The sequence below is a fragment of the Protopterus annectens genome, chromosome 8.part0 (assembly GCF_019279795.1).
Source record: "Protopterus annectens isolate FY-2018-M chromosome 8.part0, PAN1.0, whole genome shotgun sequence".
In the NCBI taxonomy this organism is placed as follows: Eukaryota; Metazoa; Chordata; order Ceratodontiformes; family Protopteridae; genus Protopterus; species Protopterus annectens.
The window spans coordinates 18,641,704-18,668,723 of NC_056741.1; the positions used below are offsets into that span (position 1 = coordinate 18,641,704).

The 27,020-nt window shown below is 45.1% G+C and overlaps 1 protein-coding gene across 1 annotated transcript in view; it reads right to left on the reverse strand.

The window, feature by feature from the left end:
* Positions 1-27,020, reverse strand: part of LOC122807962 (chromodomain-helicase-DNA-binding protein 4-like) — a 1,347,878-nt gene that overhangs the window by 190,726 nt on the left and 1,130,132 nt on the right. The window contains exon 30 of the mRNA XM_044078994.1: positions 7,221-7,329. Within this exon, the coding sequence (XP_043934929.1) occupies positions 7,221-7,329 (109 nt within the window). The remainder of the gene's footprint in view (positions 1-7,220; positions 7,330-27,020) is intronic.

The window sequence follows — 27,020 nt, forward strand, 5'->3', positions numbered from 1 at the left end:
CAACTGGCCCTCTGAGAAATGGTTTGAACTTTTGGATTGCCAGTTTTACTGCCAGCATTTCTTTTAGGTTGATGTGCAGGTGAAGTTGATCCTGTGTCCACAATCCTTGCACGCATTTGTCCAGCATGTGGGCCCCCATCCTAGGTCTGAAGCGTCTGTTGTGATGGTCTGGCTTGCTTGACATTTGCGAAAGGGTAGGCCTGGGTTTGACTGGCATGCCTGAGCCCACCATAGGAACTCCTGTTTTAAGCATGGAATTAGTGGGATTTCTGTTTCTAGGCTGTGTCTGTGTTGGGACCATAAATTCTTTAGGTACCACTGTAGTTTTCTCATATGTAGTCTGGCAAATGGGACCAAGATTATGCATGATGCCATGAAGCCCAAGGCCTGCAGTACTTTTCTTGCTGTTAACTTGTTCAGTTTTGTTAGTGCCAAGAAGTAAAGAGGAGTTCTTTTTGTTTTTCTGTAGTCAGGAATGCCATTTGTTTTACTGTGTCCAATTCAGCCCAAGAATTTCCTTGTTTGGGATGGTATCAGCCTTGACTTTTGTAAATTGACTGTGTATCCCAGTGCTTGTAGCAAGTAAATGACCCTTTGTAAATCTGTTGTCAGCTTGCTTTTGTTGTCCCCTTGTAGCAGGCAGTCGTCCAGGTATGGGTAAATTTGAATTCCTGTAGTCTGCAATGGGCGATTACTGATGCCAGGCATTTTGTGAATACTCTGGGCAGTAGATAAGCCAAAGGGCAATGCTGAGAATTGATAGTGCTCTGATCCTGCAAGAAATCTGAGGTATCTTCTGCAGATTGGTCGAATGGGGACGTGCAGGTATGCCTCCTTGAGATCTAGAGTTACCAGCCAAGACTCCTTGCCCAGCATGGGAAGAAGTTGCTGTAGGGTCAGCATTTTGAATTTTGGGACAATGATGTATGTATTTAAGGTGGACAGGTCGAGAATTGGTCTCCAACTTTTTTCCTTTCTTGGAACTAGGAATAGTCTGGAGTAGAACCCCTTTCCTTGCTCTGCTGTTGGCACTCTTTCCACAGCTCTCATGTTTGCTAACTCCATTATCTGTTGTAGAGCCTCTGTTTTTTGATTTGGAGGTAGATTTGGCATTCCTCTTTTGACTGGTAAAGTGTGGAAGTGAAACCGGTAACCTTGATCTATGGTTTGTAAAATCCACTTGCCTTTTGTTATGTAGTGCCAGTTCTTTGAAAATAAGGTTAACTTTCCGCCTAGAGGAGCTGCTATTTGTTCCCTGGTAGGCGGATTTAGGGTTAAGTCACTGTGGTTGTGCTGATGTAGTGGCAGTGGTTGTGTCTGTGCCTCTGTTGTTACCTTGCCACTGTCGTCCTCTGTAGGCACCTCCTCTGGATTGATTTCTGCCTCTGGAACGTCTATTCCTGCCCCTTTGAAATTTTGTGGAGTCAGGAAAGGACCAATTTTTGGCAGGCCAGTTCCTGCTAAACCTTGGGGTTGAACCTGCAAGAAATCTTTAACCGTTTGAACAGATTTTGCCTTTTCTTCCATTTTCTTCATAACCTGCTGGGCAGGTGTACCAAACAAACTTGTCTTATCCACAGGTGCATCTAGCAACTTAGCTTTAACATGATCCGGTAAAGCTTGCTCCTTTAGCCATGCATGCCTTCTTATCACTGTGCCAGTCATGGCTGATCTAAATGAAGCCTCCAGTGCATCATAGCCACATTTTAAGGAATGGTTGCTAACCTGTTGTATGTTATTTACCATTTCTAATACATATTTCTTATCAAGAGATTCATCAGTGGTTAGTTTTTTAGTTAACTGATCAAGCATAAACTCTTGGTATTGTATCATGTGAAACTGACAGTTTAAAGCTCTAGCTGAGAGAGTAGCTGAAGTGTAGACATTTTACCCCATCTGTCTAATGACCTTGCTTCCCTTTCAGAAGGAATAGGGTTTTTAGCTATGGTCGGCTACTGCCTTGGGACCCTGGGATATAGTTTCGGGTCTGCAAGTGGGGCCTTGTAAAGGTGGTGATGAGTATCTGGCACCCTGTAAAATCTGTCTGGTTTGGCAGGGGCTGGGGTAAAGAATCTGGAGCGGAGCAGACATCATTGAAAGCATCATCCACCACAGAGAGAACAGGAGGTATAGCTAAGGGCCTGTGCTGTGGGAGGTGCAGAAAGGTCCTAAGTCTTTTCTGGAGTCTGAAAAATCCTGTTGCTGCCATTGGAACTGCTCTCGCATGGCATGTAAGGTTTCCCCAAAGGAGAATTCTTCTGGTGGGGAAGCAGCTGGAATTGATTCTTCAGCATCAGAATCTTCAAAATTGGAGAAAGGAGCCTCTGGCTGGTCAGTTATGTCTGATTCATCAGCAGAATCATCAGAGGACACTGGCTCAGGGGCTCTGCCCTAGGTCTCTTCTCTGGGGGCTGAGAGGCCCTGTCTGGGTGAGATTGAGATCCTCTAATTAATGAAATTAAATCTTCTGCCAAAGTAAGCATTTGAGAACTAGAAGAGGGCCTGGTTGTGGGGGTTTAACAGGCACTGTTTTAGTAGTCTTGGCTGCTTTAGCCCTGGCGAAGGCCTTAATGGACATGGCTGCTGGAGGCCTAGCAGCACCACGTGCTGGGGTAGAGACATCCAAGGGAATGGTGTCTGATAAGTCAGTGGCAACCACCGTAGTGGATAAAATTTCTGAGGCCGATTCAAGAGTGGTAGCAGGGGCCTCAGTTGTAGAGATAGGTTCAGCTGTACTTTGATCAGTTTTCTCGGTTTCGGCCGAAACAGAGACACTCGCGGTTTGCTTAACCATGGTTTCGGCCGAAACCGCGGACCGCGAGTGTCGGTCTTTATCTTTGCGTTTTTTGGTAGATTGGGTAGTCGGAGGATCCGACGGCATAATGTACGCAAAATCAGAACCGAAAAACTGTTCTGCAAACTCCGACCGACGCCTAAGCATTCGTCGGTTGAAAGAAGCACAGGCCGAACAGGCTGCTACGTCGTGGGCTGGGCCTAAACAAGGCAGACAATAAGAGTGGAAATCTTTATGAGGTATTTGTTTCCCACAGGTTAAACAATTATTAACTTTTTCTGACATCGGCTGAGGCAAGAAAGAGTCCCCAACGGGGTACTTAGCTTTAGAAGTCTTCGGTAGTATTCGTAGAAGTAATCTCTGGATCCGACCGACCGGCACTTGCGAACAGCTTCTGCTTGAGCACGCGGCAAGAAAGACTGAGGAAAATGGCGTCGGCTGATGCTTTTATACCCGAAGACCAACAGAGATGACGTCGGGTGAAGTGCGACATCAGCCGAGGCCGGACTCGGACTTTGGAATCCGGCCGACTGAAGGGCTGCCTGACGACAGGACAACCCAGTTGTTATGACTGCAGATGCATCCATGAAGGACATCCAAGAATTCCCTGAGTCTCTTTTTTGACTGAGGGTAATCCTGACATTCCCATTGGAAATGCTTCCTTAAAGTATGTAGGATTTCCCCTCTGTGGAGGGGCAGAAGGAATGGATTCCTCTGCCTCAGAATCCACATAAGCAGAGATTGGTTACATATCTTCATATTCAGATGCATCAGTCATCGGGACTCTTGTTCAGATAAAACTACTGGGGACAAATCTCTCTTTTGGAAGGGGTAGCCTGGCTTCCCCTAATAAGCATAAGGTCTTCCACCATTTTAAGCATTTGAGACTGAGGCAAAGAAGCAGGTGCCCGAGTTTGGGTCATCGTTTTTTTTGGGTGTGGTTTGTACCCTGGGCCTTAGAAACTAGGTAGTTTTATAAAGAACTGCAGGCATGAAAGTCATTGTTGGTCTGTGTCGAGTATCGGTAGTGTGAAGTACTTCCTCAGAAGCCAGTGCCTGCTCAGCGGCTCCAGACCCATCCAAAGTAGAGCCACCTGCAGGATCCTTAGTCATAGAATCTCATGGCATACTGGACTCTGAAAGGGTCTCAGTAGCGGCCTGCGAATCCAAAGAAGCAAGAATCAGGGGCAGTGAAAGCACCTCACTGAGGACCGGAGAACTGACAACTAGCTTAACGGAAGCATTGCTGACAGTTTTGGACCTGCGCAGTCTGTCTCTGTCTTTATCCTTACTTTTTTTGGAAGATCGGTAGTCGGATGGCTTACTGAAGCCATACTGGAATTTGAGGACTGAGCGAAAATATCTAGCTACAATAAGGGCACGACGTCGTGGTCTGGGTCTGTCTCTGTCTTTATCCTTACTTTTTTTGGAAGATCGGTAGTCGGATGGCTTACTGAAGCCATACTGGAATTTGAGGACTGAGCGAAAATATCTAGCTACAATAAGGGCACGACGTCGTGGTCTGGGCCTAAACAGGTGATGCAGTAAGAATGAAAGTCTAGGTGTGGTATTTGCTTTCCACAGGTGAGAACTGTTAACTTTCTGACACTGGTTAGAGCAAGAAAAAAGGAACTCCAATGGGGTACTTAGCTTTAGAAGACTTCAACTTCAATTCGGAAACGAAAGCTCAGGTAGTGGCCGACCGGCACTCGTGCAAACTGCTTCGGGCTCCTCGGCAAGAAAGTCTGATGTAATGGTGTCAGTTGCCTGATTTTATACCACTGACTACCTGACGTCAGTCCTGGAGCGACAGCAACAGACGCAGAAATACTAAGCCTCTGGTATTCGGGCCGACTGAGGGCTACCCCTTGCAGTACAACCCAAATGTGATGACAAACACAAACACGAAGAACATTTTCACCTTTCAACACAATGACCCCAAGCATACATCCAAATCAATAAAAGAATGGCTTCACCAGAAGAAAATGAAACTTCTGGAATGGCCCAGCCACAGCCAAGACCTAAAACCAAAAGAAAATCTATGGGGTGACCTGAACAGGGCTGTGCACAAGAGATACCCTTCACAGTCTTTGGACCGCTTTTGCAAGGAAGAGTGGGCAAATACTGTCAAGTTAAGATGTGCCATGCTGATAAGATTCCTACCTAAGATTCCTACCTAAGAAGACAACGCTGTAATGGCATCGGCTGCATGTTTTATACCCCTGATGACCTGAGGCGACAGCATCCGACGCAGAAATCCCAAGACTCTGGTATTTGGGCCAACTGAGGGCTACCTGCAGGCAGATAAACCCAAGTGTGATGACTGCAACAGTGAAACATGAAGGACATCCCGGCATTTCAGCAGGGGTGTGTACACTTTAAATCCACTGTATCTGAACTTGTACAGTGTCTCTTACAGATATGTAAGGGAATATCTTAGTCGGGTATATAGGGCATTTAGAGACAACTACCTCTGGGAATGTTTGAGTTTATCAAAAAGTAGTAGAAAATCATCAAACAACCTATGTAGATAATTCTATAAGAATGAGAAGTGTACTAATTAGTTCTCTGACAGAGTAGCTGATGCTTGGAACAGACTCCCAAATTACATTAAATCAAGTACTAGTTTAGATATTTTTAAGAACGGCCTGGACACTGGAACAAGTGATTTTGTATATTGGCAAGCTAGAGGGGCATTAATGTCCATGCTTGAAATATTTGTATGCACTAGACTAACTGGCCTCTCTTCAGAGTTGCCCTGTGATGATATTCATGCTAACCAGGGCAAATTTGCCCAAGACAATGGGGATCTTCCCCTGCTTTTTTCGATAAGTGTCTTGGGACCTTTTACATCCACATGAGCTACAAGCAACTTGGGGAGATGAGGCCTTGGGTTTAACATCTCATCCAAAAGATGACGCACTCGGGAGTGCAGCACCCCTTATACTACATCGTGGTGTCAGTACTAGAAAATTAATTTGGCTACACGGCAGAAATCACAAAACTCTGTACTGCAACACTGACTACAATGAACACTAGCAACATACAGTGCACAATAAGCAATACTGCATAACATAAAAAATAATCCTCAAAAGCATGCACTCGAAGTTGCACAGATGAAATTAATGGACTGACTACCAAATACAATAAGAATGAAAAGAATCATAGTGGGTTCTTCCTTTTTTACCAGACACCCTAATGAAATCTTCAGTGTTGGAAGGGGAACAACCAACTCAGGGGATGCCTAAAGCTGTGGAATTCTGAATGGAATTATGGCCTGTGGCTAATTCTCATGTATGATGAATGACTGTATAGCACTAACCCATATGACAACCACCACACATTCTGGGCTAGCAATTAAGTTGTCAGAACAAAAAAAAAAGGATTAAGGCAATGAGGTGCTAACAAGTTCACCCTACAGTCCTGGTCTTGATTCCCTCAGACATTTATATAATGTGCAACTTTGACTAAAGTCTCTTGTCCAGGTAGTCATCTCTGGTCATCACTAAAGACAGGCTTGCACTTGGTGAACTTGCCTAATTAAATTAATTTAAAAATATTACTGCAGAAACTTGACTGCTACTCAACCTGAAGATATTTCTCCTCTCTAAGATTCTGTATCACTGACCGAAGCCGGCCTGTACAACACATATCTACTGTATACAAATTAATGTTGATCAGTGCCCCATGTACCCTGTGCTTTCACATTTTTAAGACCACTGCCCATGCACAGAGTGGACCTTTACCTTCGCATGTCCATCACTGCTCATGCATATACTGCACATTTATACTTGTGTACAAAAATCACTGCCCCCTGTGCAAACTCTGCCTTCACCACTGTCCTATCACTGCCCACACAGACTGCATCTTTTGTTCCCAGTGTCCACCACTGCCCATCTTCTATATGCTGACCACTGATTTTGCAGAGACTTTGCCTTTAATTTATGTCACTGTGTACACTGTACATTTCCTTCTGCCCATTCCAAACTTTAAAAAAATCCCTCAGAGCAGTTCAGCCACCTTCCCAGTTATTAAATGAAAAATTAACTGCCTAAATCACAAAATTCCACAAACTTACCAGAGTTTCCATTCCACAACCATAAAACTTCCACATCTACAAATGAAGCCCCTTTTCCTTCCTACTCCAGCACCACATCAGTGCATCCTACCCTCCAGTTTCAAAAATTTCCACCACAAAATTAAACAAACCTTAATAACTGGCCCCCACTGAGAATGGGATCATGATGCTCTCCCCATTAGTCAGTTGCTGGAAAAAAAATCTGCAAAATATACACATTTATATATTAAACCATTTTTGAAAAATGCTACAACAATCAAATATTTTTCTGGATAAAATGTTTGCACAAAAGTTTTACAACTAAAGACTGTACCTTGCACCCCTGTAAACAAAGGTCTGAAAGGATACTGGATAATGCCTGCTAATAACCAGTAGTCATGGCGCCTGTGCCAGATCTCGTACGTCTTCTTTGTTACTGTCGCAGCTCGTTCTTCATTCTGCCATAAGGAGTGCAGCTCTAAAGAGATAATAAACAGAGAATATACCGTTAAACATAAGTAAAAGACAAATTTGTACAAAAACACCATATAAAACATCAGCTGTTTGGAAGCCCAATACAAGGTGACATGTTAGTAAATCACCAACCTGCAGATAAAACGGAATACATGCATCTGAGTGAACGGCAGATGGCCGATCGGAAATTGTTCGACTGCAGGTCAGTGAATTCTCATATGTGCAAACACAATGTAACCGAAATGCAAAATATCCCCCCCTTTTTGACCCATGGTAGCACTTTGTGTAGGTGGTAGAGCGGTCAGAAATGTCAAATTCAGAATTTCGTACGATATTTCAACCATTTGACACCTGGAGATTCGACATTTAGGTTTGAGGAAATCGCGATTCGACTATCGGTCGCTCGGTCATATGCATGCATTCCGATAAAACATGCAGGCCTACAGCATCAGTAGCAAAACAAAATATCTGCAAAAAAAAATATCTTAAAGTACAACTGCATGTGACTTGAGGTACAACAGAATGGGACACTGCATGTAGGCTGTGTTCCTGGCAGAGGTAAGAGGCAGTGGGAATGGAAAAAATTATTTGTGAGGAATCTACTCAACTGCTAACCTTTAACATTTAAGATTCACATCAGATATGAAACAAACTACAGCAATAATCAAGATCAATAAAGAAAGTTCCTGTGGGATCCCGTGTGATGCACTAAATGCTGAGATAGATGGTATCAAACTTCAGGGCAAGAAAAATCTGAAGATGGTGTTGGACACCACCATTCGTACTGCCATTCTCCTTGCGCTGCAGTGAGAGGGTGGCAGCAGAAGCACTGGGGTAAGGCAAGGCTAACTGCAGACAACCTGCAGGCAGTGAATAGTTCAATGAACTTCATACGAGGCATGCAGGAACAAAAACACAATCAGTAGTATGCTGAATAAGACATGGCATCTAATGGTGCACAAAAATGTGTTGCTCTTAAACACTAACATGGGTCATAACAGCAAAGCCTCAGAGAAGACTCTATACCAGTGTACATTAGAGAAAAAATGAGAAGCAGAGCATAAAGGGGAAAAGCAGACAGACCACTCACACAAGTGGATAACCCGAGCTATTATACATATAAAACAAATACGCCACCTTGATGACATATCAAAGACAGTTCCTTGGTGGTGTGTACATACCTATGCATACTTAAGCACAAATGGAGATAAAATCTAAAAGGCACACAGTGCAAGAGCCATCTACTTAATTCTCCTGAAGAATGCTCAAGTTCATCTTTACTGGGCATATGCAAACAATTAAATTTATTGGATCATCTTCTTTCGGCTTTTTCCCGGTTAGGGGTCGCCACAGTGTATCACATGTCCGCTCATGATAAAGTGAAAAAAAAATATCAAACATTTGAAATGGTAATGTGTCCTCCCTTTCTACCAAACGGTCTGTAATCTCTGAATGTGAACAATAGTAAGGAGGTGTGATGTTTATGCAGATGTTTACTTCAATAACAGATTGACAGGCAGTTACTTCAATAGAGTGTGCACCCCACCTAGAAGCACTGCATCAGGACACTTCAGCAGTACTGGACACAGAGCTCCCCATATCAGTCAAGCACATGTACTAAAGTATTCCAAAACTCTAACAGTCTGTCAGAATGCTTATAAATAACCTTGCCAAAGAGGTAAGAGAACCTACAGGAAAGGCAAGCACCTCAGAACATGATGGCCCACTATCCAATCAGGGACGCATCACAGTAGAATGATTACAAGTGACTGGTATGTCAGTAATACATCTGCTAAAACAGGATGTCCAAGACCCTGAACTTACGTAAATACAAATTATGTACTTACCATGATGATGCATCTGTGTAGTCAGTTTTCGTCCTTCTTCAACCATTGGATTTCAGATATAAACTTGGATCAGACTTCGGCCACTTTTCTGACTTTGGATCTGTAGCTCAATCTCCTTTCCTTACCCATATTCCTCTCCCAAACCCCAGATCTCAGATAAAGTCCGACTCCCTTTGATATCAGCATACAGAAAGGAAAATTCTGTAAATGTCCAGAAGCATGACAGCAAAAGTATCTGGAGTATAGAGGGAAGACGCCAAAAAGGTACACCTCCAAGTCATACCAGGAGACTATATGAATGTCATCTTCCAGTGGAAGGGGGAATGAGGATGAGTAGGTTGAGGAAGGATGAAAACAGAACAGAGATGCATCATTATATGTAAATAACATTTGTATCGGATGTCTTTTTCATCCGTTCCTCAACCACTGGGACAGAGTTCACAAGCTAGTAAAAACCCAGGGTGGTCCTCATGGAAGGATATTCAGGAACACAGCAGAACCGAAAGCTGCTCTGTTCCTAGAAAGGATATCCAATTTGCAATGCATTATGAAGGTATGAAGACTGGATCAAGTAGCAGCAGCACAATACAGATGTCTTGGACAGAAAAGCAAAAGGAGCAGAGACTGACGTTGTAGAATAAGCACATGGTGATCTTGGTAAAGTCAAACCAATCGTTATGTACTTATGATAACTTGGTATCTGTGTTATCCTATTATTCATCACGACCTGGGGTCTTGGATCCGATGTCGATCCGACCTGGCACGTGAAACACTAGATTCAAGGCTCGAGCTCCTCCCATCTCCTCACAATCCCCTACCTACCAACCCTCAGATCAGGTTTGCTGTGGAAAGAAATTTAATACCAACAAAGCATCACTATCCCTCTACTCCCAGGCAATACTAGCACAGCACCGCTAGAGGAGGAAGGTCAAAGGCCCGAGACTCCAGCCTCTCCAGAAACATGGAAGGGGGACGGAGGGCAGGAAGTGATGAATAATGAAACAAGGTAACACAGATATCTTGATCTGATGTTATCCATTTCATTATTTGTCATGACTGGGTCAGAATCCCCAACTCCAGTGAATCCCAGGCAGCCCTAAAGACGGACATGCCTGAGCACTGTGGAACCCAAAGGACACACGGCTTCAGGAGACCATATCCAGCTTATAATAAGCAACAAACATGTGCAGAGTGGACCAAGTGGCTGCAGCACAATCATCATCTTAGGACATCCTACCAGAGAAGGCTGATGTAGCAAGTGACCTAACAGAATGCGCCTTGTGCGTACAAGTTAACTCTACTTTCCTAAGAATAAACCATGGGAATGCACTGAAAAATAGTCACTTTAGGAACTGCTTGGGCGCACCTATATAAAAGGGAAATCCACAAACAGCTAGTCAGATTTCCTAAATGGCTTAGTCCGGTGTAAATATCTCAACTGCCTATGCATGTGTAAGGTACGGAGAAGGTACTCACCCTTATTGGAGTGATTAGGAAAGAAGACCGGTATCTAAATATCCTGGTTGAGATTCTTACATTAGCTACCTTAGGCAAAAAGAGGGGTTACTCCACAAAGTCACTCTGTCTCTATGAAAAACTATATATGGTTTAGAAGATAAGGTCTGTAGCTCGGAAACCCTCTTCACCGAGGTAATGTCCACTAGGAAGAGAGTCTTCCAAGAAAGATATTTAAGAGCAGGTGAATGAGCTGGCTCAAAAGGACTTTGCGTAACAGACTGCAGCATCAAGGTCAGATTCCAAGGAGGGATGGGATCTTTGATAGCAGGTCTGAGAAGGAGGAAGCCCTTCAAGAAGTCATTACACAATCTGGAGGCCTGGAACTGACATGAAAATTAGAGATGGCCGCCAACTGCAGTTTAATAGTAGAGAAGCTGGCCCCTTCTTGAAAAAGGGGTGATAAGAGAAGGATATCTGGAACTGGAGCTGAGAATGGATCAATCTTCCACAGCCCAAAAGGAAAAACGTTTCCACTTACTACGCATAGACCTTTTTAGCAGGCTTCCAGGAAGCTAAGATAATTCTTCTGACAGGGCAAGCTAGCCTGGACTGTGTTGTCACAGGAAGTGGAGAAACTATGCAGTGAGGCAAAGTGATTGGAGAATGGGCGGTTGTTCTGACAGGTGAGAGATGAGATCCTGAACAGGTGAGAGATGAGATCCTGAACAGGATCCGATATTTGAGGAGAGACCTTAGGAAGGGGAACCATAACTGACGAGGCCAGAAAGGGGCAATGAGAATCATGAAGCTCTTCAGTCTGTAGGCTTTCTGGAGTACTTGGGGATCAACAGAAGAAAAGGGTATGCGTACAGGAGATCTGGAGGCCAATCGGGAACAAGAGCATCCCTCGGGGACTGCCTCTTTGGCGGAATCGGGGCAAATTTCCGGCATGTTGTTCATTGGGGATACAAAAAGACTGCAGCAAGAATGACCCCCAATGGGCGAAAATCTGAGATGCCACTGATGGATTGAGGGACCAGACGTGAGAAGTCAAGACAGACCTGCTGAGTTTGTCTGCCAAGACTTTGGACTCCCCAGGTATGTGGGCTGCAAGGAGAAAGTGACTGGAAGAGACTGCCCATTCCCACACACTCATGGCCTCTGCACAATGGGTACAAACGTGTACCCCCTTGATTGTTGATATACCAGACCACAGACATGTTGTTTGTATGAACTGCCACCGATCCCAGAGGAAAGCAATCCTGAAAAGCTTGCGATGTGAAGGAAGGCACTCCTCTCTAGAATGTTTACGTACAATTTGGTCTCCAAGGGGGACCACGTTCCTTGGATGGTTCTATCCTGAAAATGATCCTCCCCACCTCAACAGGGAAGCGTCAGTGGTCACCATGGCCATGACAGGGGGGAGAGAGAATGGTCTGCCTCGAAGGAGATCCCCAGGTTGATGCCACCACTGCAGATGTCATCTGCAAATGGGAGTCAAAGGAATAGGCATGGACACTGGATGAAATAGAATGGACCACTGCACCGCTAGCATCCACTGAAGTACCCACATGTAATATCTCGCTAGAGGCATGAAAAGAACAGCCGCCGACATGAACCTCAGAGCTCTGAGAATGAGGTGTGCCTGAGGTGACAACCTCCAGTACGGCCCTGACGTGCTGTCTGATCAAGTCCACTCTATGGGGAGGCAATACTGCAATCTCTTACCATGTTGAGATGGGTCTCAATGAAATCTAGGCTCTGTACCGGAGACAGTTTTGACTTCAAACTGAAGGTAATCCCTAGCATTTCGAAGGTTTGCAAGAGAAACAGACACCTACCAATCGATGCCTCATGGGAGCCGTGAGGAGCCAGTAGTCCAGGTATGGAAAGACTTGAAATCCCTGAAGCCTCAGGTGAGCCACTACGACCGCCAAGCATTTGGTAAACACCCTGGGAGCTTTGGTGAGTTCAAATGGTAGGGCTCTGAACTGGAAATGATCGGTTCCGGTCCAGACGCACAGGTGCCTCCTGGAGCTCTTGTCTATCTTGATATGATAGCAGGCGTCCTGGAGAGCTAGGGAGCAAATCCATTTGTCCTTCTGCAGCAGAGGCAGGATGGACTGAACAGTGACCATCCTGAACTTTGACTTCTTGACAGATTAGTTTAGTTTGCTGAGGTCCAGAATAGGACGTAGGTCCCCGGTCTTCTTTGGCACCAAAAAAACGAGAATAAGTCCCAGATCTTCTTTGTCCTGCTGGGACGTCCTGGATGGCTTTTTTTTCCAAAGTACCACCAAAACTTCTCTTTGGGCCAGTTCTGACTGGGTGACACTTCTGGGGGAACCTTCTTGGGATTTGGTGGAGGATGGGAAAAGGTAAATAATAATAACCCCTGTATATAATCTGGAGTACCCAATGACCGACCGTTACAGACACCCAGGCATTTGGGTGCAACAAAAAATGACCCCCCCCCCCCCGACTGCCTCCAGGGCAGGACAGCCAGGCAATACCTGAAGGACACTGAAAAACCTTCTCACAGAAAGGTTCCTTGAAGCCCCAATTCTGAGGAACCCCTGTCACTGAATCCCCTTCACCTGCCTCTGGAAGAGGAATCTTCTAGAGCATCTTGGAAGGAACCCTGTGACTTGCGGAACCAGAGCATTTTACTCCCCTTTGGTTTCTGGATAAAGCACTTTGAGGGGTAGAAAACTTGATCCCAACTGCAGACAGTGTCTTCCTTTCCTGCTTACTGCAGGTTAAGGTTTCTTTGACTGATGGTCCAAAGAGCGAACAATCAAAGGGGGCATTAGTGAAAGACGCCTTGAAGGGCTCCGTGAACCTGCATAAAGTACAGTTTTGTACCTACCATAAATGTAGATGTCCGAACAGGATAGCATCTGCAGTCATAACAAATGGGGTTGTCCTGTCGTCAGGCAGCCCTTCGGTCGGCCGGATTCCAAAGTCTGGGTCCGGCTTCGGCTGATGTCGCACTTCACCTGACGTCATCTCTGCTGGTCTTCGGGTATAAAGGCATCAGCCGACGCCATTTTCCTCAGTGTTTCTTGCCCCAGATGCCAGTTGCCCTCTTGGAAGCTAAATTTTGGATAAATGCCAATGTTTCCAAAATAGTAGAAGGCAAACACAAAAAATAAGCATGTATGTACATATATACAAAAATACACCATAAGAGACTCCCCCCAGCTAGCTATTAGGAGGGTACATACCCCAGGAGTACCACAGAGGGGAAGGAGGGTGGGTAATCCTGACTGCAGATGCTATCCTGTTCGGACATCTACATTTATGGTAGGTACAAAACTGTACTATGTCCTTCAAGGATGCATCTGCAGTCATAACAAATGGGTAGAATACCATAGCCAAACTAGGGGAGGAGGAGGAAGAATTATGGTGTAGTTAGGATCCCTTGCAATACAGCAGTGGCAAACCCTGCTCGGGATCTAGAGTATAGAGGTAAATTGTAATGCTTGGCAAATGTATGCACGGAGGTCCAAGTAGCCGCCTCAATAATGTCCTTGGTTGCCACTCCTCGTAAGAAAGCTGTGGTAGTGGCTGTAGCCCTTGTAGAATGAGGTCTTATGTTCTGTGGAATTGGTTTTCCATGGTAGGAGTAACAGAATCTTATGCAATTTCCTATCCATTTGGAGATGGTCTGTTTGGAAATTGCTTTTCCTTCCCTTCCTGTTGCATAGGCTACTAAAAGCTGGTCAGTTTTTCTGTTACTTTTGGTTCTGTCCAGGTAGTAGCGTAACTGTCTATGTACATCCAAGGTATGCAGCAGTCTTTCCCCCCTGTTCTGTGGATTGGGAAAGAAGGTAGGTAGGTGGATTGCCTGGTTTAAAGACACTCTGGATACCACCTTAGGCATAAATGTAGGATTAGTTCTCATGGACACTATCTTGATAGAAGATTAGGAAGGGCTGTACTGCCATTAAGGCCTGTAGTTCCGAAACCCTCCTTGCTGAAGTAATTGCCAGTTGGAAAGCAGTTTTCCATGATAGGTGTTGAAGATCTGCTGTTGCTGCTGGTTCAAATGGAGGAAGTGTCAATTTTTCTAGCACAAAGTTCAAGTCCCATGCTGGTAATGGTGGTTTCCCTAGGAGGTTTTACATTCTTGATCCCTCTGAGGAACTGTCTGAGTAGAGGATGCGAAAAGACAGGTTGATTGAGGCTGTATTCTGCGGAAATAGCTGATGCATGTATCTTGATGGAGGAATAGGACAGGCCTGTATGTAGAAGATCTGCCAAGTACTCCAGGATGTTAGCAATATCTATGTTCGACACATCTTTTCCTCTTTCAGTACTCCAAATGACAAACCTTTTCCATTTTCCTGCATAGTTCCTTCTTGTTGAAGGTCTGCGGGCTTCAAGGATAATGTCTTTAACCCTTTGGGATAAGTCTGGGTTAGTTGCTGTTATGTGATGTTCCAGGCAGTCAGTTGCAAGGTTTTTAGGTTTGGGTGCATGGTGTTGTAATTGTTCTGCGTTAACATCAAAGGCATCAGGGGTATTGACCACATTCTCCCCTGAGACATGCTCCTCAGCAATGGATACCAGTGTTGTCTTGGCCAATTCGGAGCTATCAGAATTATCCTTGGATGTTCCTCTTTGATTTTCAGTAGTACCTTGTACATCAAAGGAAGAGGTGGGAATGCATATGCTGTCAGGCCTTTCCAACTGAAGGATAGAGAGTCCACCTTCCATGCAAGTGGGTGGTATGTCCTTGTGCAGAATTTTTTGAGCTGGTGATTGAGTGGGGATGCGAATAGGTCTATTTGTGGCATTCCCCATTTCTTTGTGATGGCCTTGAAGGTGTCCGGGTGTAGCATCCATTCGTGAGCATCCGAGGTGGTTCTGCTTAACATGTCTGCTAGGGTGTTTTCTTTTCCCGGCACAAATATTGGCTGTAACTGGATGTTGTAGCTCAGAGCCATATTCTAAAGGTCCAGAGTCATTCTGCATAGGGGGTATGAATGAGTGCCTCCCTGTTTGTTGATGTACCACATGACTGTGGTGTTGTCTGTCCTTATTAAATGGCCTTCTTTGAGGAATGGTCTGAATTTCTGGATTGCTAGTTTTACTGCCAGCATTTCTTTTTGGTTTATGTGCAGGTGCAGCTGGTCTGGAGTCCACAATCCTTGTATGCATTTGTCCAACATGTGCGCCCCCCAGCCTAGGTCTGAGGCGTCCGTTGTGATGGTTTGGTTTGCTTGAAAGTTGTGGAAGGGCAAGCCTGGGTTTGACTGGCATGCTTGAGCCTACCATAGGAACTCTTGTTTCAGGCATGGGATTAGTGGGATTTCGGTTTCTAAGCTGTGCCTGTGTTGAGACCATAAATTCTTTAGGTACCACTGTAGCTTTCTCATATGCAGTCTGGCATGGGGGACCAGGATTATGCATGATGCCATGAAGCCCAAGGCCTGCAGTACTTTTCTTGCTGTTAGTTTGTTCTGCTTTGTTAATGCCAAGAAGTAAAGAGGAGTTGTTCTTGTTTTTCTGCAGTTAGGAATGCCATTTGTTTTACTGTGTCCAATTCCGCACCCAAGAATGTTCTTGTCTGGGATGGTATCAGTCTTGACTTTTTTAAATTGACTGTGTATCCCAGGGCTTGTAGTAAGCAAATGACTCTTTGTAAATCTGTTGTCAGCTTGCTTTTGTTGTCTGCTTGTAACAGGCAGTCGTCCAGGTATGGATAAATTTGGATTCCCTGTAGCCTGCAATGAGCGATTACTGATGCCAGGCATTTTGTGAATACTCTGGGCAGTAGATAAGCCAAAGGGCAATGCTGAGAATTGATAATGCTCTGATCCTGCAAGAAATCTGAGGTATCTTCTGCAATTTGGTCGTATGGGGACGTGCAGGTATGCCTCCTTGAGATCTAGAGTTACCAGCCAACACTCCTTGCCCAGCATGGGAAGAAGTTGCTGTAGGGTCAGCATTTTGAATTTTGGGACAATGATGTATGTGTTTAAGATGGACAGGTCGAGAATAGGTCTCCAACTTTTCTCTTTTCTTGGTACTAGAAAGAGTCTGGAGTAGAATCCTTTGCCCTGTTCTGTTATTGGTACTCTTTCCACAGCTCTCATCTTTGTTAATTGAGCTATCTGCTTTAGAGCTTCTGTTTTTTGATTTGGAGGTAGGTTTGGCATTCCTCTTTTTACTGGTAAGGTGTGGAAGTGGAACCTGTAGCCTTGGTCTATGGTTTGCAAAATCCACTTGTCTTTTGTGATATAGTGCCAATTTTTCGAAAATAAGGCTAACTTTCCGCCTAAAGGGGCTGCTATTTGCTCCCTGGTAGGCGGTGTCAGAGCCAAGTCACTGTGATTGTCCTGTTGCAGTGGCAGTGGTTGTGTCTGTGCCTCGCTGGTTACTGCCTTGCCACTGGCGTCCTCTGTAGGCACCTCCTCTGGATTGATTTCTGCCCCTAGAGCGTCTATTCCTGCCTCTGAGATTTTGAGGAGTCTGGAAAGGACCAATTTTGGCAGGCCAGTTCCTGCTAAACCTTGGGGCTGAACCTGTAAGAAATCCTTAACTGTTTGTACAGATTTTGCCTTCTCTTCCATTTTCTTCATTACTTGCTGAGCAGGGGTACCAAATAGACTGGCCTTATCCATAGGAGCATCTAACAGCTTTGCTTTAACATGATCCGGCAAGACCTGTTCTTTCAACCATGCATGCCTTCTCATCACTGTGCCAGTCATGGCTGATCTAAATGAAGCCTCCAGTGCATCATAGCCACATTTTAAAGAATGGTTACTAACCTGCTGAATGTTATTCACCATTTCTAAAACATATTTCTTATCTAAGGAGTCATCAGAGGACAGCTTCTTAGTTAACTAATCAAGTATAAACTCTTGGTATTGGATCATATGAAACTGACAGTTTAAAGCTCTAGCTGAGAGAGTAGCAGAGGTGTAAACTTTTTTCCCCCATCTCTCTAAGGACCTGGATTCCCTTTCAGAAGGAGAGGGTCTTTTGCTGAGGTCGAAGCTACTGCCTTAGGCCCCTGGGATATAGTCTCAGGATCTGCAAGTGGGGCCTTGTATAGGTGGTGATGAGTGTCTGGCACCCTGTAAAATCTATCTGGTTTGGCAGGGGCTGGAGGTAAAGTATCCGGAGCAGTGCAAACATCATTAAATGTATCATCCACAACAGGCAGAACTGGAGGTATAGCTAAGGGCCTATGTTCTGGTAAGTGCAGAAAGGTCCTAAGCCTTTTTCTTGAATCTGAGAAATCTTGTCCCTGCCATTGGAATTGTTCTCTCATGGCATGTAAGGTTTCCCCAAAGGAAAATTCCTCTGGTGGAGAGGCAGATGGAATGGATTCTTCAGCATCGGAATCTTCATAAGTAGAAAAAGGAGCCTCTGGCTGATCTGTAATGTCTGAGTCATCCGAAGAATCATCAGAGGACACTGGCTCGGGGGGCTCTGCTCTAGGTCTCTTTTCTGGAGGCTGAGAGGCCCTGTCTGGGTGAGATTGGGATCCCTAATTAAGGAGATTAAATCCTCTGCCAGAGTAAGCATTTGTGAACTAGAAGTGTGTTTGTGTGAGGGGCCTTAACAGGCACTGATTTAACAGTTTTGGCTGCTTTAGCCCTGGCAAAGGCCTTTATAGACATGGCTGCAGGAGGCCTAGCAGCACCACGTGCTGGGGTAGAGACATCCAAAGGGATGGTGTCTGATAATTCACTAGGAACCACAGTAGTAGGCAAAACTTCAGAGCCCGATTCAACTAAGGTAGCAGGAGCCTCGGTAGTAGTCATGGATTCGCTGAAGATTGACCCGTTTTCGTTTCGGCGAAACAGAGACACTCATGACTTGCTGAACTGTGGTTCCGGCCAAAACCGCGGACTGCGAGTGTCGGTCTTTTTCTTTGCGTTTTTAACAATTTGGGTAGTCGGAGGATCCGGCGGCATAATGTACGCAAAATCTGAGCCGAAAAACTGTTCAGCAAACTCCGACCGACGCCTAAGCGTTCGTCGGTTGAAGGCAGCACAGGCTAAACAGGCTGCTACGTCGTGGTCTGGGCCTAAACAAGGTAGGCAGTAAGAGTGGAAATCTTTATGAGGTATTTGCTTCCCACAAGTTAAACAGTTATTTACTTTTTCTGACATCGGCTGAGGCAAGAAAGAGTCCCCAACGGGGTACTTAGCTTTTTAGAAGTCTTCGAAGTAGTATTCGGTAGTAGTAATCTCTGGATCTGTCCGACCGGCACTTGCGAACAGCTTCTGCTTCGGGCGCCACGCAGCAAGAAAGACTGGGGAAAATGGCATCGGCTGATGCCTTTATACCCGAAGACCAGCAGAGATGACGTCGGGTGAAGTGCGACATCAGCCGAAGCCGGACCCAGACTTTGGAATCCGGCCGACCGAAGGGCTGCCTGACGACAGGACAACCCCATTTGCTATGACTGCAGATGCATCCTTGAAGGACATCTGCAGCCAAGCATGACATCTCAAGGCAATGCCTGCACCGGCCACTCAAGTAGTACCTTGTGCTGCATTAGAGATCAACCTCACTGAGGAATTAGCAATAGTTGAAAGAGTGGTGAGCTTGGAAGACACCTACTTCAGGTTCTCTACCATCATCGACTCTGAAAAGGATCTGGTCATCTCAGAAACAAGATCTCTTTAGAAGCGGGTGAAATGTGCCAAGTAATTTAGGGCACTGAAACCAAACGTGACTGAAGCATAAACGTGCTTCCAGTGTCTGCAGACTGCCCGAGACACTCGATTCAGAGGATGAACGTTGGAGCTCGGTTCAGCTAGGTCCTTTTTTGTGGCGGCGGCAACAGCAACCATTATAGCATTGACTGGCAAGCCCTTGCTACAGTGCGGTCTGCTGCGGGGGGGGGGGGGGGGTGTTGGATGGCTCAAGAAAGTACAGTTGTGTACACTTGCCATAAATGTAGATGATAGAGTGTATTCACTGTTGCAGTCATCACATTTGGTTTATCTGCTTGCAGTAGCCCTCAGTCGGCCTGATTAAAGTCTTGGGGTCCTGCGTTGGTTGCTGTCCCTTCTTCCATGATGTCAGGTTGTCAGGGGTATAAAACATGCAGCCAATGCCATTACATCAGTTTTTCTTGCCCCAGATGTCAGGTGCCCCCTAATGGGAAGCAATTAAATCTATAGATATACAAGGATATACCTCCAACAAAAAAGCAAATACACCAAAAAGCTTTTGAGAATATTAAAGGAGAGTACAGGTATAACCAAAAGAAGAAAGGGGGCTGGAGGGAGGGTAACCAGGACTGCAACAGTGAATAAAGTCGAACATCTACATTTATGGTAAGTGTACACAACTGTACTATGTTCTTCGTGTTTCACTGTTGCAGTCATTACATTTGGGTAGATTCCCAAAGCGATGGGAGGAGGAGTTTCTATAGCATTAGGACCAGCTAAAAGGCCCTGCAAAACTGCAGTGGCAAAGCCAGCTCTGGATTTAGAGAAAATATGCAGATGGTAATGCTTGGTGAAAGTATGTACAGAACTCCAGGTAGCAGCTTCTAGGATGTCCCTGGTTGGGACGCTTCTGAGAAGGGCTGTAGAGGTAGATGCAGCCCCTGGTTGAATGGGCCTGATCCCCTGCGAGATAGGTTTTCCGTTGTTTGGAAATGGTTTGCTTTGAAATAGCCTTCCCCTCTGCCCCTGCAGCAAATGCCACCAGTAATTGATCAGATTTCCTTTGAGGTTTAGTTTTGTCCAAGTAGAATCTAAGTTGTCTGCACGTCTAAGGAGTGCAGAATCCATTCCTCTTTGTTCTGTGGATTAGGAAAGAAGGTCGGCAAATGTATGGACTGATTTAAGGGCCACACTGGATACCACCTTGGGCATGAAGGAGGTATTGGTCTTGAGGGACACCATGCCTGCATGAAAGATGATGAAAGGCTCCACTGCCATGAGGGCCTGTAATTCAGATACTTTTCTTACTGAAGTGATCGCTAAAAGGAAAGCTGTTTTCCAAGAAAGGAATTTTAAATTTGCAGTGGCAGCTGGCTTGAAAGGAGGAAGGGTGAGCTTTTCCAATACAAAGTTGAGGTCCCAGGCTGGAGTTGGATCTCTCCTGGGTGGTCGTAGATTTTTGGCCCCTCTGAGGAACTGCTTAAGCAGTGGATGAGAGGAGATGGGTGGTTCTGTATTCTAATGAGCTGAAATGGCTGAGGTGTGAATTTTGGAGGAGGAGAAAGACAGGCCCTTGTGAAGCATCTCAGTTAAGTATTGTAAAATTTGAGGTAAATTGGGCACTGCTGTGCTCATCCCTTGAGACTGGTTCCAGGCAAAGAATCTTTTCCATTTTTCAGCATACAATTTTCTAGTACTAGGCCTCCTTGCCTCTAAAATGATATCCATCACTGGTTTACTGAGGGATGGTAAAGGAGAGATTAGGTAATTAGCCAGGCTGCTAGGTTCAGTGTTTGAAGCTGAGGGTGCAGAATCTGGTTCTCCTGCTGAGACAATAGGGTAGGAGTCTGAAACAGGTGCCATGGGGCCAACAGTGACACACTGCGCAAGAGGGGGTACCAGTGTTGGCGTGGCCAGTCTGGTGCAATCAAAGTCATCCTTTGTCTTGTTTGATCTTTAGTAGTACTTTGGAGAGCAGAGGCAGAGGAGGAAAGGCATAAACTGATAGGTTTTTCCAGCTGAAGGACAGAGCATCCACTTTCCAAGCTTGTTTGTGGGGAGCCCTTGTGCAAAAATTTTCCAACTGATAGTTCTGGGGGGGAGGCAAACAGTTATATATTTGGGCCCCCCCATTTGCTTGTCAATATGTTGAAAATTCTTGGTTCCAGTTTCCACTCGTGTGGGTCCATGAGGTTTCTGCTTAGTTCGTCTGCCAGTGTATTTAGTTTTTCTGGCAGGAACTGAGCTTGTAGATTGCACCTGATAGCTCAGGGCTGTGTTCCAGAATGCCATGGCTAGTCTGCAGAGGGGGTAAGAATGTGTAGCCCCCTGCTTATGTACCACATAACCGTGGTGTTGCTCGTCTTTACCATTAGTTGTCCTGGAAGAATGTGGCCCTTGAAAGTTGTCAGAGCATTCTGTACAGCTAACACTTTTTTGATTCAGCTAACATTTCTTTTTGATTGATATGCAGATGCATTTGTCTTGGGCTTCATTTGCCCTGAAGGCACTTCGCATGCCCAGGGTATTCACAAAGGGCAGTGCAGAAAACTGGTAGTGAATGTAGCCTGCTTTGAAGCGTAGGTATCTTCTGAAAGATTCCCCGATTGGGATGTACAGGTATGCCTCCTTTAAATCGAGTGTTACCATCCAGGCATCTTTTCCTAGCATAGGAAGCAACTGAAGAGTCAACATCTTGAATTTTGGAATCACCAAAAAGGTGTTTAGACAGGTCCAGAATAGGACGCCAAGAATTGTCTTTTCTGGGTACCAGGAAAAGTCTTGAGTAGAAACCTTGTCCTTTTTCCTCTTCTGGTACAGTTTGAAAAGCCTTTATGTTTAAACGAGAAAGTACTTGCTTTTGAGCCTCTGCCCACTGATTTGGGGGTAGATCTGGCCAACCTTTTGGCATTAGTACCATGTAGAAATGAAATCTGTATCCTTGGGACACCATTTAAAACCCATTTGTCCTGGGTAATGAGTTCCCAATTTTTGGCCTGCAGACCAATCTTCCCCCCTAAAAGGAGCATTCAGTTGAGAAGTGCTTGGAAGTTGTAAAATCAAGTCATTGAGACAGTTTTCCATAGGGGGGAGTCTTACTATTCTCAGATTTGGAAGCGGAAGCCCCCCACTGCTTAGTCTTGTGCGTACCCTGGGACTGAAACCTGGGGTTTCTGCTGCGTCTGGGTTTGGCTTGAGAAGACCAGAAAGGGGCCAGAAAGGACCAACTCTTAGAGGGCCAATGCCTTCTAAATCTTGGAGGCTGAACTTGTAAGAAAATCTTTTAACAGTTTGCATAGATTTAGCTTTATCTTCCCATCTTTTTAAGAACTTCCTCAGCTTTGTTACCAAACAGGTGGTCCTGATTTAAGGGAGCATCCAACAGTTTAGCTTTAACATGATCAGGCAAAGACTGATCCTTAAGCCAAGCATGCCTTCTGAGTATAGACCCAGTGAAAGCAGCCCTGCAAAAGACCTCTAAAGAATCAAACCCACATTACAAAGTATGTTTTCCAACCTGTTCAGCAGAATGCATTAAATCTTGTAATTCCTTATTTTCAGCACAGTCAGGAATCAACTACATTTTCTGTTTAAGCAGTCCAATAATATGTTGTTGATACTTTAACATATGAAACTGACAGTTTAAGGCCCTAATGGCCAAGGTTGCAGAAGTGTAAACCTTCTTACCCCATCTATCCAGCGTCCTGGAGTCTCTATCAGAAGGGGTAGGGGTTTTGGCAGTAAAAGCCTTAATGCCCTTGGGTCCCGGTGAAAGTGTCTCTGGATCCGCAATAGGATTTTTAAAAAGGAACTATCGAGAGTCAGGAACCCTGTAATATCGGTCAGGTTTTCCGGGAGCAGGAGGCAAAAAATCAGGGGCCAAACTACATTCCGAGAAGTCATCAACAACAATGTCTAGTAAAGGAGGTATAGCTAAAGGCCTATGCTGAGGTAGGAGTAAGAAATCCCTAAGCCTCTTTCGAATCAGAAAAATCCTGGCTTTCCCAGTGGAAATGCTCTCTAAGTGTGTGCAAGGTTTCACCAAAGGGAAAAAAAATCCTCTGGAGGGGAAGCAGAGGGAATAGAGTCCTCTGCATCAGAATCCTCCTAAGTAGATAAGGGTAAATCCAGATCATCAGAAGAATCAGAAAAAACAAAATCCTGGTCAGAAGATTAACAAACAAACTCAGTCATAGGTCTCTTGGAAAGGGGAGGTTGGCTTCCCCTGATTAAAGTTATAAGGTCTTCAGCCATTCTTATAATTTGTTTTTTTAGGCATAGAGGCCTGAACATGCGGCCTGGGCATCTGTTTTCTAGGCAAGGTTCGAGGTTTAGGCCTTGAAGTAGGAGGCGTTGGTCTAATATGCAAGTCTGTAGGCCTGAATACACCCTCGGAAGCTGGTGCCTGCACAGTGGCTCCGGACCCATCCAAGTTAGAGAAATCCACAGGTTCCACAGTTGAAGCATCTCGCGGCATACCAGACTCCAAATGGGTCTCAGTAGAGACCTGCGAATCAGAAGAAGCGGGTATCATGGGCTGCAAAAGCGCCTCACTCAGTACTGGCAAATTGGCGACTGGCTTAGGAGAAGCGTCATCGACAGCTTTGGACCTAGGCGGCCTGTCTCTGTCTTTATCTTTGCGCTTTTTCGGAATACCAGTAGTCGGATGGCTTACCTACATTTCTGGATAACTGATTTGAAATATTTAGAGGCAAAAATATACCGACGGATAGTACGTTGATTAAATAAGGCACAAAACCGACAGCAAGGTATGTCGTGGTCAGGGCCTAGGCAAGGGATACAGTACGAATGAAAATCTTTGTGAGGTATTTGCTTTCCGCAAGTAATGCAATTATTAACTTTTACTGACATCGGTAAGGAGCAAGAAAAAGTTTCTCCAAGTTACCTTTAGTTGAAGATTTCGGTTCTGAAACTCAAAAACAAAAATTTCAGGAGTCTGCCTGACCAGCACTTGCGAACTGCTTCCACTTCGGGCAATGCACGGCAAGAAAAGACTGATGTAATGGCGTCAGCTGCATGTTTTATACCCTTGATGACCTGACATCATGGAAGGGACAGCAACCGACGCAGGACCCAAGACTTTGTTAATCCCAACTGAGGGCTACTGCAAACAGATAACCCAAATGTGATGACTGCAACAGTGAAACACGAAGAACATCTTAACAGCAATCTTAGGAACTTGGTTTCACAGTGTCATGTTCTTTCCATGCCCTGTGCGTGATGAGGTCAACCAGCTTGTCCACATGGGGGGGGGGGGGATTAGATGAGCCCATCCCGAAAACCTTCAAGGAAGTAACAGTTGCGTACACTTACCATAAATGTAGATGTTAGTGTGTATTCACTGTTGCAGTCATCACACTTTGGTTATCTGCCTGCAGGTAGCCCTCAGTTGGCCCGAATACCAGAGTCTTGGGATTTCTGTCGGATGCTGTCGGTTCTTCCATGTTGTCAGGTCATCAGGGGTATAAAACAGGCAGCCAACGCCATTACATCAGTTTTTCTTGCCCAAGGTGTCAGGAGCCCCACAGATAGGAAGCTAGTATATGGTGTGGACCACCACCAGTAAAAGGTAAATACCACTGCCATAAAAAATGGCCATATAGTGGATAGGTAGAAAGAATAGAGAAAAACAGGGGGCTGGAGGGAGGGAGGGAAACCAGGACTGCAACACTGAATACACTCCAACATCTACATTTATGATAAGTGTACACAACTGTACTATGTTCTTCGTGTTTCACTGTTGCAGTCATCGCACTTGGGTTGATTCCCAAAGCTGAGGAAGGATGGAAGCAGTCAAGAGGAGTTGGGGCTGGCTAGCAGGCCCTGTAAGACTGCTGTAGTAAATCCAGCTCTGGATTTAGAAAAAATAGTTAAGTGGTAATGCTTGGTGAAGGGTTGTACAGAACTCCAGGTTGCAGCTTCCAGGATATCCCTGGTAGGGACTCCCCTGAGAAATGCTGTAGAGGTGGAAGTAGCCCTAGTGGAATGTGTTCTGACCCCCTGTGGGGTAGGTTTTCCATGGTGGTGGTAGCAGAAATGGATGCAGTGCGATATCCATTTGGAAATGGTTTGCTTTGAAATGGCCTTGCCCTCTGCCCCTGTAGCAAATCTAACTAGCAGCTGGTCGGATTTTCTGAAAGGTTTAGTCCTGTCAAGGTAGAACCTGAGCTGTCTGTGCATGTCCAAGGAGTGCAGGATCCTTTCTCCTTTATTCGGAGGATTAGGGAAGAAGGTTGGCAAATGGATGGCTTGGTTTAGAGCCACACTGGAAACCACCTTAAGCATAAAGGACGGGTTAGTCCTGAGGGAAACCCTGTCACCATGGAAAATAATGAAGGGTTCCACAGACAGTGCCTGTAACTCACTCTTCTAGCTGAGGTTATGGCTAAAAGCAAGGCTGTTTTACAAGAAAGTAATTTTAACTCTGATGAAGCCGCAGGTTCAAAAGGGGGAAGCGTGAGCTTTTCCAGTACAAACAAAAAACAGAATGGAGTCCACTGGCAAGTATATACCAACGCAGAATGGTAAAAACAGTCCTTTATTAGAATAAAAACGATCATCAGTATTCACCAATGTACAATAATAAGTGCTTTTGTCTCCAATTATACAATTCAGGAGACTTTATCAAACATGAACCGAACATTAAAGCAGAGTTTAAATACTAAAAACACTGAAAATCCCCCCCCAAATGACATCACTTCCTGGCAGAGCACAAAGTTCTAATTAAAGAAACCATGCATTTTCCTGGCAAAGCACAACACTCTTAGGTTCATAGGTTCATAGTAGGCTATCTGCCCTGGGGCAATTATAAGCCTAGCCCGATTCTGTATGGCTTACGCCACCCCTTGATTTGAGTATACTGTGCCCTTTTTAAGGTTTAGTTTACTGTGCCTCTTGTCTAATAGTGACAAGGGAGCAATCCCTGGGACAAACCTACGATCCCCCATCCACCTATTGAGATTCTTTTTGAAGAGATTCAGTGAGGTGCTCTGCCTCACATGCACTGGAATTCTATTCCAGAGCGAAGGGAGCCTCTGGGTTATTAACCTGTCCCTCCAGCAAGTTCTATTTATTTCTGTGTTGAGTTTCAAGTCCCTCGAGCGTGTGGCTCTAAGGGATTTAGATTTACTGAGGTGGAGCATGTCCATTACTTCTGGATTTGACATAGCTTTGTATGTCAGGCATAGATCGCCTCGAAGTAGGCGGTATGCAACTGAGTAGAGCTGGAGTTTTTTTAACCGAGCAGCATATGGCATCTGTATGAGACCCTTGATCCTCTTGGTGAGATACTTTTGGGGTCTTTCTAATTGCTTGCAGGTGTCGGGTAAGGTACATACCAAAAGGGGCATTGTATTCTATGATGGGCCTGATGAGGGATGAATAAAGGGGCACGATTACCTCTCTTGATCTAGATGTGAAACCCTTCGTGATGAGGTGGGCTATGTAGGAGGTCTTTCTAACCACTTTGGCAATGTGGTTTTCAAAGGAGAGATTGCTATCAACTTGGGTCCCCAGGTCCCTAATAACTTTCTCTGTACTTAATGGGTTTCCGCCTATGTGGTAATTTGTGGGCACATTGTTTTTGCCAAAGGGTATGACTATACATTTTTTGGCATTTAGCTTTAAACTATGGCGCTGGCACCAGTTATCTGTCTCTGTGAGACCTTTTTGAAGGATGTTTGTGTCAACTGGAGAGTTGATTATGGCGCCCAGTTTGCAGTCGTCTG